We start from the raw sequence: 14,651 nt of genomic DNA on the forward strand, positions 1-14,651 counted from the left end.
CATTTAACAGTATATATCCATAATTTCGTATCTATTAAAAGAAAGCTGACACATGTGAGACTTAATTAGAGATGTAAACAGAGAGTTATGAAACCTGCAGCTGCAGAAGCCAGCGGAAAAAAAAGAGGCAAACACAGCGCGGACCCGACGACACACCAAAATCTGACTCTGACGCGTCGGGTCCGCGCTCTGTGTTCACGTTTGTATGCAGAATCCGTAAACCTGCTCCCAGTTACTGTTTTAGCTGCATGGTGTTTGACGACATGTTGTGAGGTTTAACCTGAGATGCTGGCGTTTCAGGCATAATAACGTTAATTTACAAATCGACACGGGATTTTAATGAATCAATATCACTTTATTCAATTTAGCATGGATTGTAATCAGAAAAGCGATAATCAAAACCCACCCCTAATCAAGAACTTGCAAAGTAAAAACATGATCAATGTAAGGTAGCCCTTTTGTTATTTACAGTTAAGAGGATTAGTGTTACTGTGCGCTGGCTGAGTCTGTTTCTTTTCTTAGAAATAGTTTCTCCTGCCCTGGAGAAAATCCACTTGCATGGAACAGAAGAGGCTGTGGAGTGCAGGAACTACACTGCAAGCTGGTAGATATGCAGGTATTCCTGGGTCCTGCAGACTATCACCTAAAAACAATAAACAAAATGATTTTCTAAACTGTAGCAATGTCATGTACGTATAGTGTCAAATACATTTTTGTAGTCTTCATCAGCTTTAATTCACATGGAAGTGTTCCTGAAGTCATATGCTGTAATGATATTTACATTATGAAAACATGATTTTGGACATTTCAAGTTTTTCACTTCGGCAGATAAAATGAATTGAGCAAAATCAACTCAAAATATTCCCACACGCCAGAACGTCCTCTCTTCCTCGCTGGCTCCATATCTGTCAGTGGAATGATCACCTCGTCGCTATCTGTCACCATCAACACACTCCACGAATCCCGTGGATGATTCACTTCCTTATATCTGTTTGAATCAGGTACCGAAGCAGTTACGTGCGTAATGAAGCTTCGGACGTCACTGGTCACGTGACTTTTGCCAAACGAAGCAAGCCTCGACACAGTGCTTCTGAACCAGTGTGTTGTTTTTTTCGACACACGCTCCGGAGCGTTAGCTTCAAGCGGGCCATCACTACCTTCAAGTTTCTTTTTTTTTTTTTTTTTTTTTTTTTTGGTTGATTTCTCAGAAATTCTGCTCTCCTAAAATGAATGAGCAGTTATGGATTTAAAAACCCGTCACAGCTCTGATAAATTCATCAGTAGAATCTGCAGACACACAATGTTAAAAACAATAAATTGCACAAAAATGCTGGATGTGGAAAAAAACAAAACAACTCACATATGCAGTTTATTTATTTTATTTGTTAGAAGGTTCAATAAGCACTCCAGTTGAGTTTTCTGTCAATTATTTCATGGTTGAGACTTTACAGGATTAAACTGAAACAAGTTAGATTTTACAATGCAGAAATATAATTAGTGCTATAACTGCTACAACTATTATAACTACATGTGTAGCGCTTATGAAAGAGGTTATAGATGGGATCATAAAAGGAAAAAATGGTTTTGTTGTTTTTACTTCATGTGCATCCTGGGTATAGACCAGTATAAAGGTGTTTCTTCCCAATAATTGCTGTCTCGCATCCTTCATATTGCATTTTAAAACGTAGAAGCCTGATTTTATTATTACATATAATTTCTAACAAGCACATTATACGGAGCTGGAGAGTAAACAGTTTGAGCAAATCCACACTCATTCTGTCAGAGCATCATTTATTCATCAGAATCAGACCAAAGCAGATGTATCAGGTCACCTCTGCACCTTATGATTCTGGGGTGTAAAATTCTCCTGTCCATGTCTTAAACTGAATTGTTCGCAACACACTCATAAGATCCTTACGAACCTCTTCCTTAGCTCTCTGCCTGTTTTCAGCTGAGTGTTCGTGCACATGTGTTTTATTTTTAACTTCTTCCTCATTTGTAAGCAAGTTGCTCAGGCTCTCGGGTTCAGCACAGTTACCATACTCCCACTCTTTTGTTTCTGTTGTGTTCAAGCCAAACAAATTGTGACATGAGCTGCAAGGGTTCATTTTTTCATCATTACTGAGATTAAATGCCTCACACCTGATGTCTCCAGGTACTTCAATGGTTCCATCAAAGTAATCTTTCTTGACCTTTTTTGGATAATAGGTCATCACTGCACCAGATACATATTCATCCCATTTGCTAAGACAGGAGGCAGCAATCACAATTTTCCCCGGGTTAGGACCGTTGGTGGACATGGAGACTCCGTAGTACCTCTTTGAATTTTGGTCGGTTTTGGATTTCTGGGAAATGCAGATGGTGGAGGAGACCAGAAAAAGTGGAGCAAGGTTTTTGATGAGTTCTTGCAGACTCTTTCTTATTTGCTCTTCGTTCTCTGGATTCTTCAGCAGGACAATCTGGAAATAGTTACAAATACAGCCTAAATGTTACACCAGCATCCTAGAAATGATCAACTTCCATTTGTTTATATTGTAACTGTAATATTTTTATAAATATCTGACTCTAATTCATGAGATTTTTGTGATTTCTTTTAATATATAGTTGATCAAGATGTTTAGTCTATTGAGTTATTTAGCTATGCAGGACAATTAGATGCTTTTTATTTAGATAAGAGATGGAGTGGAATAGTTCAAAATATATCTAATTTCAACAGAGGTGGGTAGTAACGAGTTACATTTACTTGAGTATGTTTTTGAAAAAAATGTACTTTTAAAGTACCTTTTTTGCACGATACTTTTTACTTTTACTTGAGTACATTTGTGAAGAAGAAACGGTACTGTTACTTCGCTACATTTGCAAAATTCGACTCGTTACTCTTTAAAAAGTTGGTACTTTTTTACCAATGAGATGTGGCCATGCAGTCACATGACCAGTTTGAAACTGGCGGGCAGAGCGGCCCAAGCGTTTCAAAGTAGCGGACACTAGTGATGTGCGATACCACTGATTTCCTTTCCGATCCGATACCAAGTAATATTCAGGGTGGTATCGATGATACTGATCTGATACTGATACTTTGTACAAAAACTTATTTTATTTTATTGTATCTCAAATTATAGCGTCATAATCTCCCGGAGCCACCATTCTCCCGAATTTCTCTCGATTTTCCACCCGGACAACAAAATTGAAAAACCATATCGCAGAATTCATAGTGCAGCCCAGCCAATTCCAGTTTCCAACAATGACGGCAGCTGCTTAGTTTATTTCTCTTTCTGGGTCGCAAAAAAAAAACTTTTAACATGTTTTCAGGTGAGAATGTAGCTGTGTAAACTTCAAATTTTTGAGCCGACCGACACATCGTTTTCAAACCCCCGTGGTCTTTCACTACTCGGGTTAAACATGATATATAAGTCACTTTGATAACTTAAAAATGTTATTGTTTGGCTTTTTCAGTGTTTTATTTGTTTGTGGGTAAATCGGTTTGGCTGAGATTAAAGTTATTGGGTTAGATTAAATTAAATTAAACTTTTTTTTTTTTTTGTCCCATTTGGATCTTTAGCCGTCAGAATTGTTGTCTTAAGGCCAAGAAAGATGCCAAGCAGATTTATTTGACCAAGTGGATCATCATGGCCTTGCCATATTGGTCCATTTGATTGACCTTTATTATAATTATGAATTTATTTTATTTTCGGTTGCTACAAACGGGACAGACATGACTGGGGGATAGGACAGGGAGAAAGAATGAAAGAAAGAGGGAGAGAAAGAAAACCAGAGGGGAGAAGAGACGGTGAGAAAGGGGGGAAGAAAGAAAGAAAAACAAACAAAACACCTGGGTCACCTGTATGGAAAAAAAAAACAGAAGAGAAAGCAAACAACAAAGAGCAACATAATAAGAAAAAAAAAAAGCACCATCACAATAAACTAGCTAGCAGTAGATATCAATAGTTACTAAATATTAAACTATATTGTGCAGCACGCAAGATAGACAGCGCACAATGTGCTTTGAGGCAGCAGCCAAGAAAGGTGTAGTCTGCGTCTGTAAATACCCGTGTGTACACCTGTATGCACACCTGTGTGGATCAGCATGCTTGTATTCCAAAGGTTTCTCCATGTAACGATCTGCTAGGGAGTGTGGGGAACCATAGCCCCGTCCCCCAGGGCATGAAGCAGGTATGGAGGAGATCCAGGCCCCAGACATCCAGAGGCTCCAGAGTACGAGGACCCGAGGAGGACCACCAAAGGGGGGGAACCGTGCCACCCTCCTGGGAAGAGCTGAGTAGAGCCCCAAACGAGACATCACCCAGCAGCTACGGAGCAGAGGCCAGAGGGGGTTGCAGTGGCATGCCCGCGGGCTCTGCCGGCAGCCAGCTGTGCCAGAGAGGACCGAGCTTCAGCCCCCCGGAAGGGGCCCAGCCGGGCCACAGGCGCCAGGCCCTGCCAATCGGCCACCAGGAGTGAGCCGGTACATACATGAGTGCCCAGCCCCAGTCGACAAGAACCACCAACACACCAACGTCTGAGGGCATCAGCCACCGGCAGGGAGTGTGGTGAGGGGGGATAGGCCTCCGTACTTTGGAGGGCCTGAGATGTACCCAGAGAGGTTGAGTCTAAGACCCAACCTGATATAGATACAGACGAACAGGCGCACGCGGACACAGACGTGCATTCCCACCCCCATATACACAACCAAATACTCGGCACTCACCCAACGTGTAGACAGACACAAATAGACACTGCACAGACAGTCGCACTCCCCAAACATACTCTATATTGCATGTGCATTTATGCAGAAATAAATGCACATTCATACAATTTATGGTAAACTGAGCTGCCTTGTATGTACATATGTTGAAGATGCCTCGTTTTAATGTTTTCTCTGAGGCTGCTGTGCCAATTGGAGCAAAAATGAATATAAAGTTTACAGCATATCTTGTCACTGGAAATTGTTTGCACTGTTTATATATTTATATTATTTACTATACTGGTGAAAAAAGCTTTGTTGTGGAAAAACTGAAATCTGTAAATTAGAGTTGTTGTGCCTTATTTTGTTGATGTTTTTACATATATTCCTTTTGAAAATACTAAAATTTGTATATTTATTTATTTTTGTTTGTCTGATATTTATTTATAAAATAAATCAGACATTTTAAAGTTACTCGCTACTTGAGTAGTCTTTTCGCCAAGTACTTTTTTACTCTTACTTGAGTAACTTTTTTTTGAAGACTACTTTTCACTTTTACTTGAATAATAATATTTTAAAGTAATGCTACTCGAGTACAATTTTTGGATACTCGACCCACCTCTGAATTTCAAATCAACAAGCAAAAATCCATCTTTGTTATTACTGATTCAAAACGTATTTTGCAAACAACCTTTTTTCCTGGGCTGTCAAGAGAAATACTAAATTTAATCTTTGAGTTGACTTAACAGATCCAGCAGCTACACAGCAACAGCATCATATATGCACTGAAGACTGTAATAGAGCTGGGCGATATATCGAGTTTTTAAAAAATATCGATATATTTTTATACGAGATATAAGATGTGACAATATCCTTTATATCGATATAGTCTATGTTACGTTATAATTATACTTGTGGAGCCGCAAGTTTGCCTCTCTTTCGTCCACTTTCGTCTTTACAACGTTACTCGGCCTCGCCTCTCCTTCACTGAACACAACTCCCCCTCCTCCCCCATCGGATGCGACAAGATCAACACGGCAAATCTCCGTTAACGAGTTACTGCGCATCGACCCGTGCGTGGGACTGGACACCGTCAACGTGTTAGCTAGCTAACCACGCTAACGGGCTAACCACGCTAACGCCATGCAGCCCAGAAGCGCTGCACGGACTAAAATCCTTTCATTTTCTCAAAAGTTGACAGCGCGCCTTATGTATTAATTCTGGTTGTGCTTGATGGCCACGAACCGATTTTATGTGGAACACGGCGCTCAGCAATCTGTCAAAAAATGTTTTAGTACGACTTTGGTAAGCTACGGAGCTGCAGCGCTTGATGGATTGTCGGAGCATTACGGCTGAGCCTCGCGGAGTGATACGTACTGTGCTTCAACGTAATATTACCTTACTGTGTATAAGGACCATAAATGGCACCTGTTAAGAGACGTGGTTACGAAGCGGATTTCAAACTCCAGGCTGTCAGTCACGCAGTACAAGTTGGGAACAGAGCAGCTGTGAAATCTGTCTTTGTTATTGTGCTCAGCGTCTTTTAGTTTACATTTTGACTGCACAATTGTGAGCTTTTTGTTATGCACAAAAACAACATTGTTTTCTTTTATTTATGGAGCATTATTATTTAATAAATGCTCAAAATTTATTTTTGAGTAAATTTTATGTACATCTGCTCTATGTTAATAAAAGTGCCTGTGTGACATCTGGGACACAGCTTTGACTAAGAACTCTCTTTTTGTTCTTACTTTATGGCTTTAAAAAAAATATATCGAGATATATATCTTATATCGCCATCCAGCTAAAAAATATCGAGATATGAATTTTGGGTCATATCGCCCAGCCCTAGACTGTAAGTATGTCCAATACTGAGTCTTTTAGATATGATTTAGCCTTAACTAACAAATTCTGAAGCAAGTCTCTAGTTCTCCAGCAGTCTCTGAGCACTGTTGGGTGAAGTATGAGGCACACTTTTCAGCCATTTTTTAGACTTACCAGACAAACACTTTGCATCATACTTTCTTTAAAACGGAAGTTTAACAGATTGACTGAAAATGTGAGAACAGTCATCTTACCATGTCGAGCACACAGGAGAACGGACTCCGTCTGGGAAGCTGAGTCAGATAGAATTGAAAAGGTCTGGGAAATTTGTTCTTTAAGGCTTTCAAAATATCACCATCAGAGATTATTTCTTCTGGAGAAAAAGGGATTTTGTTGATTTTGCCCAAAAAGAAGATGCTGTGAAGAATCTGTTGAGGGAAAACACATTTACTTAATGTTACAAGTGACATAACAGGACAGTGTTAAAGGTGCCAAAATTAACCCACCTCATCCACTAAGTGTTTACTTCCTGGAGCCATGTTAGACCAGTCATCCATCTTCATGATAATCTTGTAGGCATTTTCTCTGAAACCTTGTTGAGTTTTCAGAAATTCTTCTTTTCTAAAATGATAATGAGTGAGCTGTTAGGGATTTAAAAACACAAGAGGTCTGATAACTTTGGCTTCAGCAGAATCTGCAGACATACCTGTTTTGCTCTTGGTCAGCCTATTTTGAACATGAGAGAAAACATATTTAATTTAATATTGACAGAATAAAATAACTATCATTGGTGGCAGAGAAGACGACAGTGAAGAAGTGAAAAGCTGCTACTCACCATTGCTGCAGTCTAAGAATGAAACAGAAAGCACAGAGCGAGCAGCCTCCGCCTTAAAATGGTTCCTCATGTGATTTAAAGAAGACCAGCCCTGCACTGGACTCTTACTCTACTGTAGAAAACAGCTCCACGGGAGAGCATGCGAGCAACTCTCCTAGTAATAGCTAGTGGAGGTTAATATGCAACCGCTGATCACTTTGTTTATCATTTGCTCTCCTGGAGTTAATCTAAAACCTGGAAGGACTTTGTTCCCATGTTATTCATATACTGCTATGCAGATGGTTTTTTTCTTGTCCAATCCAAATAAAGATATAATTTTAAAAAGAAAACAGCTCCATTTACCCTGCACACCCGTGATCTTTAATGTTGTTTGTATTGTTCTAATGCATTATGTTTAAAGTACTGTTAAAACTACTCTATGGTACTGTAACTGTCAGGTACATTTATGGATGAAACAGTGAGATGAATACAAGTACCTTTATAATATGTACTATTATGCTCACTCTTGTTTAGTTTATAAAAACACAGTTTCAGATGCACTCACTGAATTTGCAACAGGAAGGAACAAACGCACTGCAGCATTGTGCAGTACTGTTAAACAGCACACAACACTGCAGGTGTTCTGTAGATAATGTCAGAAAATAATCCACACAAAACACAAACAGTGTTAACTTTGATCACTTTAATTATTCAGTATTCATATTTATTAATGTTAGTGTAAGGAAGGAGGGTGAAATGAGCAGTGGAGCAAGAAGTGAAGGTCACACAGAGAGCAGCTGACATCAAGAAGTGAAACATTTACTTAAGAATAAACTGGCCCTGTTATCAGACATGCTGTGATTGGGTGGAGTTTTCCTGTTGTCATTATCACGTGTAACTGATACTTCATTAGTTTTTTTTTCTTCCTGTTGATGTTGTGAAACTTGCAGTAATAAACTACAGCATCAAAAAATACTTTTCTTCCTCCTTTAGCAGATACTATCATCTAATAAATACAATCTGGGTGGAGAAATAAAACAGATCAGAATTCCATGGAGAATATAACATTTTTACACATTCAGCTCTGCTTTAGCGTTAGTATGTGGTCAGAGGGTTCATGCCACTGAAGATGATGTTTGCTTTCATGCTGTTGAAGCCAAAAACCTGAAGCTCTTTTGGCTAAATACCAGAATCTGTAAGAGGGAAAAAAAAGTATTATTAAGAGAACAACAACCTCAATGATTATCCACATCAACCACTCTGAGACACAACATGTCATGTTTCTCCATCCCAGCAAACACCAGCTGTGTTTTACTGAAGTGATGAATAACAAGGAAAGAGCAGTCAAACATAAAGGCTTCAATCCTGGATCTAATTCTAAGCTGGGATGGATACCCACCTATGATTTTAGGCTTTTTAAGAACGCCGACTTGGTTTCCTTCACCAGCTTTTGATGCTCTCCCTCCAGTTTCCTCCCCACGCCTCCCATCTTCACTGCTTCCCAGTCCTTTTCAGTCTAAACAGAAGATAACACAATACAAAGAACCTGTCAGGTGATCGATCTCTACCAGCAGGTCTTATTCTTAACACTCGAACTTCTCACCATATCTTTGAAGGCCTCTCCATTGTAGTAGCTCTTGGATGCTGGATACTCTATGTCTTTGTCATGTAGTTGCTGGAAACTGGAAGCCACCAGATGCAGCTCCTCTCCATCGTAGGCGTACAGCTTTTTGTCCTCACAGGTCATCAGCACGAGCTCGTCACATGGACACGAGGTGCCCTCCACCACACCGATGACCTGCATGTTTACGATTTTGGGGAGGTAGAATTTTCCCCAGCCGTTCACTTCATCATGTTTCCCTCTGTACATGGTGTCCTCCAGCCCTGCTATCCTCAGCATGGCACCAGCTGGATTCTTCAAGCTTAAATGCTTGTTTTTGTATTTGGAAACAAAATCTGACACCCATTCCAGGTATTTTATACCTGGAAATAAGCAGAGAAGATGAGCTCACTGATCTCATATGCTCGGACTACTGTCCACGTGCACAAAGGGAAGGCTTTCTTCAGTAAAAAGACAACAAAGGCTGACGTGAATCATTTTGCTGAACTCACTGAAGACCACAGTTTGAGACCCTACCGGAACAGATTTTTACCCTTAGGCTAAAAAATTATTGCGATAAAGGAAAAAAGATACAGATTGGTTTTTTGTAACTATTATGCCATGAGACCGACGTCTATGGTATGTAGAGGAAAAGCATGCCGTTACCTTCTGCCCTCTCACACTGCTGCAGATCTGGCATAACAAGAGAATGATGTGCACTGAAAGAAATAAAAAGGTTACAGTAAAATGAATCAGCGTGACAGTGATCACTGGAAACTACAAAGTATCACAACACTATCTATGAAATCCCAAAATGCAGTGTGGTGTCTGTAAGCACTAAACATGACATCCCTGCACATTTGTCTTCTGATATGTAGATACCTTGCACATACAGCCATTTCAGCCCTCAGTCACCTAGAAAAACAGGTGATTGTCAAAACAGTCATGGAAAATCCAACTTCACATTAATTCTACTTAAACATGTTTGGGACTTAAAAGAAAACTGCTCCATAAAAAGTATTGTAAAAAAAAAAAAAATCCTTTTCAAATATAATTTACATTGTCTGTAGTAAATAGCATTAAATAAAATGTCTTTTTTCTGTTATTTGCTTCTCACTCGGAATATTTATTCTTAGCCTCAACACTGTATGATTACGTTTAAAAACGAAACTAAGGTGAACGTGACAAACAAAGCGCTTTCTTGTTCTGTGATAATGTAAAGTTATTTATGTAAACACAAGCCGAAACACAAGCGAGTAACAAACGGACTGAAAACATTGCTTCATTAAAAACTCGCACAAACAAGCAGCAGCAGCCTCACTTCACTGAGACAGCGCTTTAAAAATGAAGCTAGTCGTTACGTACCAGAGCTTTCTACACAGCCCTTTATCAAGCCGAGAGAAAGTCACGCGAAAAAAACCACTCATTACTAATAACGAGTATCAGAAAGGTTCAGCTGAGAGTAGTTACCGGGTTTACGGACGCACACTGACGTTTTCTGTCCTGTCGGGAGCAGCTGTGGTATCAGTAACAACAGACTCGGTACCACTACTGACTGTGCTGCCTTCACGTGCTCATCAACCGTTGTGATTCACAGTACTGTGCAAAAGTCTTGAACCAGCCCCTATTTGTATTTTGCATAAGCGAGTTTAGACCCTTTTGGGGGGTTGCACAAGCAAAAGTGCCCCTAAAAATAACTACAACAATAAATCTATAATGATACTATAACTATAACAATATTATAACTATGCTAAAAAAGCATCAATAAGACTTTCGTTGCTGCGGCAGAAAGATACAACGGCGGAGCAGTAGGTTAGGCGTGTGGTGTCAGGGAAGGCAGGTTTTCACAGCCGGCAAGCATCATCTAATCATGCCTTCCCTATTTCAGTAGCGGCCAGGCCGGAGAGGAGGAGAGAGCTGCTGGAGCAGTGAACACTGCAAATTGCTGAAGGACACAGTGTCCACAGTGATACTGTAAATAAAATAAAAAGCAATAACACAAGCTTGTGCGTCGTGTTGGGTCCTTTGGGGTCACATCCAGATTCCCCAAACATTCAGAAAGGGGCTTCATCAGAGAAAATGACTTTACCCAAGTCCTCAGCAGTCCACTCGCTGTAATTTTTGCAGAATATCAGTCTGTCCCTGCTGTTTTTTTGGAGGTAAGAGGCTTCTTTACTGCCCTTCTTGACACCAGACCATCCCACAGAAGTCTTCACCTCATTTTACGTGCAGATGCACTCTCACCTGCCTGCTGCCATTCCTGAGCAGGCTCTGTACTGGTGGCACCCCGAACCCGCAGCTGACTCATCTTTAGGAGACAGTCCTGGTGCTTGCTGGATTTTTTGGGGGCCCTGAAGCCTTCACAACAATTGAACCTCTTGATGAAGAGATAAATGGTTGATTTGGGTTGATTACTTACAACATCCTTCCCTGTGAAGCCCTTTTCATGCAATGCAATGATGGCTGCACGTGTTTCCTTGCAGGCAACCATGGTTAACAGGAAGAACAATGATTTCAAGCATCACCCTCCTTTTAACGCATCCAGTCTGCTATTCTAATTCAATCAGCATGTCATGAAGACCAGAGATGGGCAGTAACGCGTTACTGTAATCTGACTACTTTTTTCAAATAACGAGTAAAGTAAGGGATTACTATTGCAAAAACAGTAATTAGATTACCGTTACTTTCCCGCAGGAATGCAGCGTTCCTGCATTACTAAAACCGTGATTTTTTTGCGTCACGACAGTGACGTAAGCGAGTGCACCGTTAGTGACAACAGCTGTGTGCAGATCAACAATGGATCACATTTCGATTGTGGGATGAGCGTGCAGCATTTAAAGCGTGGAAGTACTGACCTTACTTTGAGTTTGATTCCATAAAAAGTGACAAAAACATTAGTGTCCGTTGTGCGTGGGAAGAAAACTTCTTTTTACAGCGAAAAAACCCCCTAAACTTCCAAGCAAGCACCGAGTGCGCAACGACGTAATGGGAAACTCACAGAGAAACTCGTGGATTCTTCCACTGACCGCTGCGGCACACCTGCACCAGGATAAACCTCCGCCTACCCTAGTCCTGCTTTACAGGTGAAAATAGAGCAACAGGTCTCTGCGACCTGCTGGAGCAGGGGGGCTAGGACTAGGAGGAGGAGTTGGCTGTCCGACTGCGGTCTGGAGTGTGGAGCCTTCCTGCTGCTGCGGAGTCGGGGCGGTCTGCCTCCCCCCACCGCAGGGAAAAGGGAAACACCACCTGGGTCTGGGTGCAGTTCCCCCCTCCAGGGGCGGGGGCACCTAGACCCGGTTTATAGAGTACGCTTGGGGAGTGTGATCGTGTGTACAACGTCTCTTTATGTCTGTCTCCACGTTGGTTGAGTGTGGAGTAAGTGCATATGAGAGCATGAGGGTGGGAATGGATGTTTGTATATGTGTGTGCCTGTATGTCTGTGTCTATATGTCAGGTTGGGTGTCAGGCGCCACCTCTCTGGGGACATCTCAGGCCCTCCAAGGTTTGGAGGCCTATCTCCCCCTACCACCACTTCCCCTGCCAGTGGCGGACCCCCTCAGACATCGGTGCGTTGGTGGTTCTTTGTGTCCGGGGATGGGCGTCCAGGTACACACCGGCTCACTCCTTGGTGGCCGCTTATCGGGGCCTGGAGCCTGGGGCTCGCTCGGGCCACTTCGGAGGTGGGGTGCCCCCGGCCTCTCGGCCTGGGGCTCGGTCACTCAGGCGCAGCTGGCTGCCGGCGGAGCTCACGGGCGCGTCACTGCAACTCCCCCTGGCTTCTGCTCCGCGGCTGCTGAGTGAGCCCTCATCTGGGACTCTCCTCAGCTCTTTCCGGGACAGTGGCGCAGCTGCCCCTCTGTTGGTCTTCCTTGGTCTCTTGTGTTCTGGGGGCCTCTGGATGTCTGGAGTTTTGATCTCCTCCACACCTGCTTCACGCCCTGGAGGACGGGGCTGTGGCCCCCCCACACCCTCTAGCAGATCATTACATGAAGGAACCTTTAAAAAAAACAAGCGCGTCCATGCTCACAAGTGTACACACGGGTGATCACACCCACAAACTACACCCTTTTTGGCTCCTACCTCAAAGCACACTGTGTTCTGTTGATCTTATGTGCTGCACAATAATGTTTAATATTTAGTATTTACTGTCATATTCCCATATATCATTGTGATGTTGTTTATTCTATTACTCTTGTTCTCTTCTGCTTGCTTTCTTTTTTCTTTCTCAGCAGGTGATCCAGGTGATTGATATATGCATTTTTTTTCTCTGCCCGTTCTGTTGGTTTTTGTCTTTTGCCCTTCTCCCCCGTCCCTCTTCTCAGCTGTTTCTCTTTCCCTCTTTCTTTCTCCCCTTCTTTCCCCCAGTCAAGTCTGTCCCGTATTCAGTAAGTGAAAATAAAATAAACAATAAAAGGTGAATCAAATGGACCATTACGGCAAGGCTGGGATGGTCAGTTTTGGTAAAGTAAATCCGTTGGGCATCTTTCTTTGCCTTTTAGACAACAATTCTGATGGCAAAAGAGCCAAACGGGACAGGCAAAAAAAAAAAAAGAAAATAGAGCAACAGGACCGCTAGTCTTTGATGTTATTTATTTTCTGCTGTGTTTTACTTGCATCTATTTGAAAGACTGAGTGTAAACACAAAAAATATTTTATGTGCTGGAATGTGCAGAAAATGGGTTTCAATGTTAAACTAATTTATTCAAGTCAGAGAATGTTGCATATAATTAAATTTTTGCTTGATGCATAAAGTTAAAAAAGAGATTTTTCCACTTGATTACATTTTGTATGATGGATTATGCAGAAAAAGTAGAATTGGGCTGAAAGATCTATCTTTTTATCACCTATTCAGGTTGTAAATTGGGTTTTTAAAAAGTAACTAAATAATTAAGGCGCTGCTGCGCCTTCTTCACTGTTTTGTTTGTGTGTACTGACCACGTAAGATCCTCAGCCAGATGTACTCCAAGGAACCGGAAGCTGCTCACTCTCTCCACAGCAGCACCGCTGATGGTGATGGGGGTGTGTACTTCTCTGTACCTCCGGAAGTCCACTATCAACTCCTTTGTCTTTGCGACGTTGAGGGTGAGATGGTTGTCTTGACACCAGTGGGTCAGGGCGCTGACCTCCTCCCTGTAAGCCGTCTCATTACCTTTGGTGATAAGACCCACCACTGTAGTGTCGTCCGCAAACTTCACAATGATGTTGGAGTTGTTAGTGGCTGTGCAGTCGTAGGTGTAGAGTGAGTACAGGAGAGGGCTCAGTACACACCCCTGTGGAGCACCAGTACTTCTAATCCGGTCGTTCAGTCTGACATCACTAGCCGTGTCTGGGCCTAAACTCCACTGCAAGTCCATATATCAAACGATCACTATGGCATAACTGAGAGTTGAAAAACAGTCTAAAGTCTTTCATCTTTAATAAAATGATCAGCGTTCTGCTCTACCAGGTGTAACAATTGAGTTTAACATCCAGGCATCCATGAAAACGGAATTTATGACATTTAACGGAGTTAGAAGTTAGCAGGGAGTTAGCTCGCTAGCTCCTATCTACCGTATTTTCACGACCATAAGGCGCACTGTGCTAAAAGGCGCAGTCTCAGTTATGTGTGCCCTTACTGTATTTAACACACACATAAGGCGCACTGGACCATAGGGCGCATACAAGTACAGTATGCGTATTTAAAAATAAAGCGGGAGCAAACCTGAATTCGGTACCTTACTCACATTTCTATT

The 14,651-nt window shown here is 41.8% G+C and overlaps 2 protein-coding genes across 3 annotated transcripts; both read right to left on the reverse strand.

Moving 5' to 3' along the window:
• Positions 1 to 1,363: 1,363 nt before the first annotated feature.
• LOC112430213 (uncharacterized) lies at positions 1,364 to 7,480 on the reverse strand. Its single transcript, XM_024798446.2, has 5 exons — positions 7,341 to 7,480; positions 7,212 to 7,231; positions 7,012 to 7,126; positions 6,760 to 6,933; positions 1,364 to 2,459 (listed from the first exon to the last, which is right to left on the reverse strand). The coding sequence occupies exons 1-5, from the start codon at positions 7,341 to 7,343 to the stop codon at positions 1,842 to 1,844; spliced, it is 930 nt and encodes a 309-aa protein (XP_024654214.2). The 5' UTR covers positions 7,344 to 7,480; the 3' UTR covers positions 1,364 to 1,841.
• A 527-nt stretch (positions 7,481 to 8,007) lies between these two features.
• On the reverse strand, positions 8,008 to 10,485 carry LOC143414629 (uncharacterized). Of its 2 annotated transcripts, none has more exons than XM_076879407.1 (6): positions 10,390 to 10,485; positions 9,802 to 9,834; positions 9,586 to 9,638; positions 8,923 to 9,302; positions 8,719 to 8,835; positions 8,008 to 8,512 (listed from the first exon to the last, which is right to left on the reverse strand). In XM_076879407.1, the coding sequence occupies exons 2-5, from the start codon at positions 9,816 to 9,818 to the stop codon at positions 8,719 to 8,721; spliced, it is 567 nt and encodes a 188-aa protein (XP_076735522.1). In that variant the 5' UTR covers positions 9,819 to 9,834; positions 10,390 to 10,485; the 3' UTR covers positions 8,008 to 8,512. The 2 variants fall into 2 exon arrangements, with proteins under 2 accessions (XP_076735522.1, XP_076735523.1); XM_076879408.1 differs by having other exon boundaries at positions 10,285 to 10,405.
• Between the last annotated feature and the right edge of the window lie 4,166 nt (positions 10,486 to 14,651).

The sequence above is a fragment of the Maylandia zebra genome, linkage group LG22 (genome assembly GCF_041146795.1).
Source record: "Maylandia zebra isolate NMK-2024a linkage group LG22, Mzebra_GT3a, whole genome shotgun sequence".
Lineage (NCBI taxonomy): Eukaryota > Metazoa > Chordata > Actinopteri > Cichliformes > Cichlidae > Maylandia > Maylandia zebra.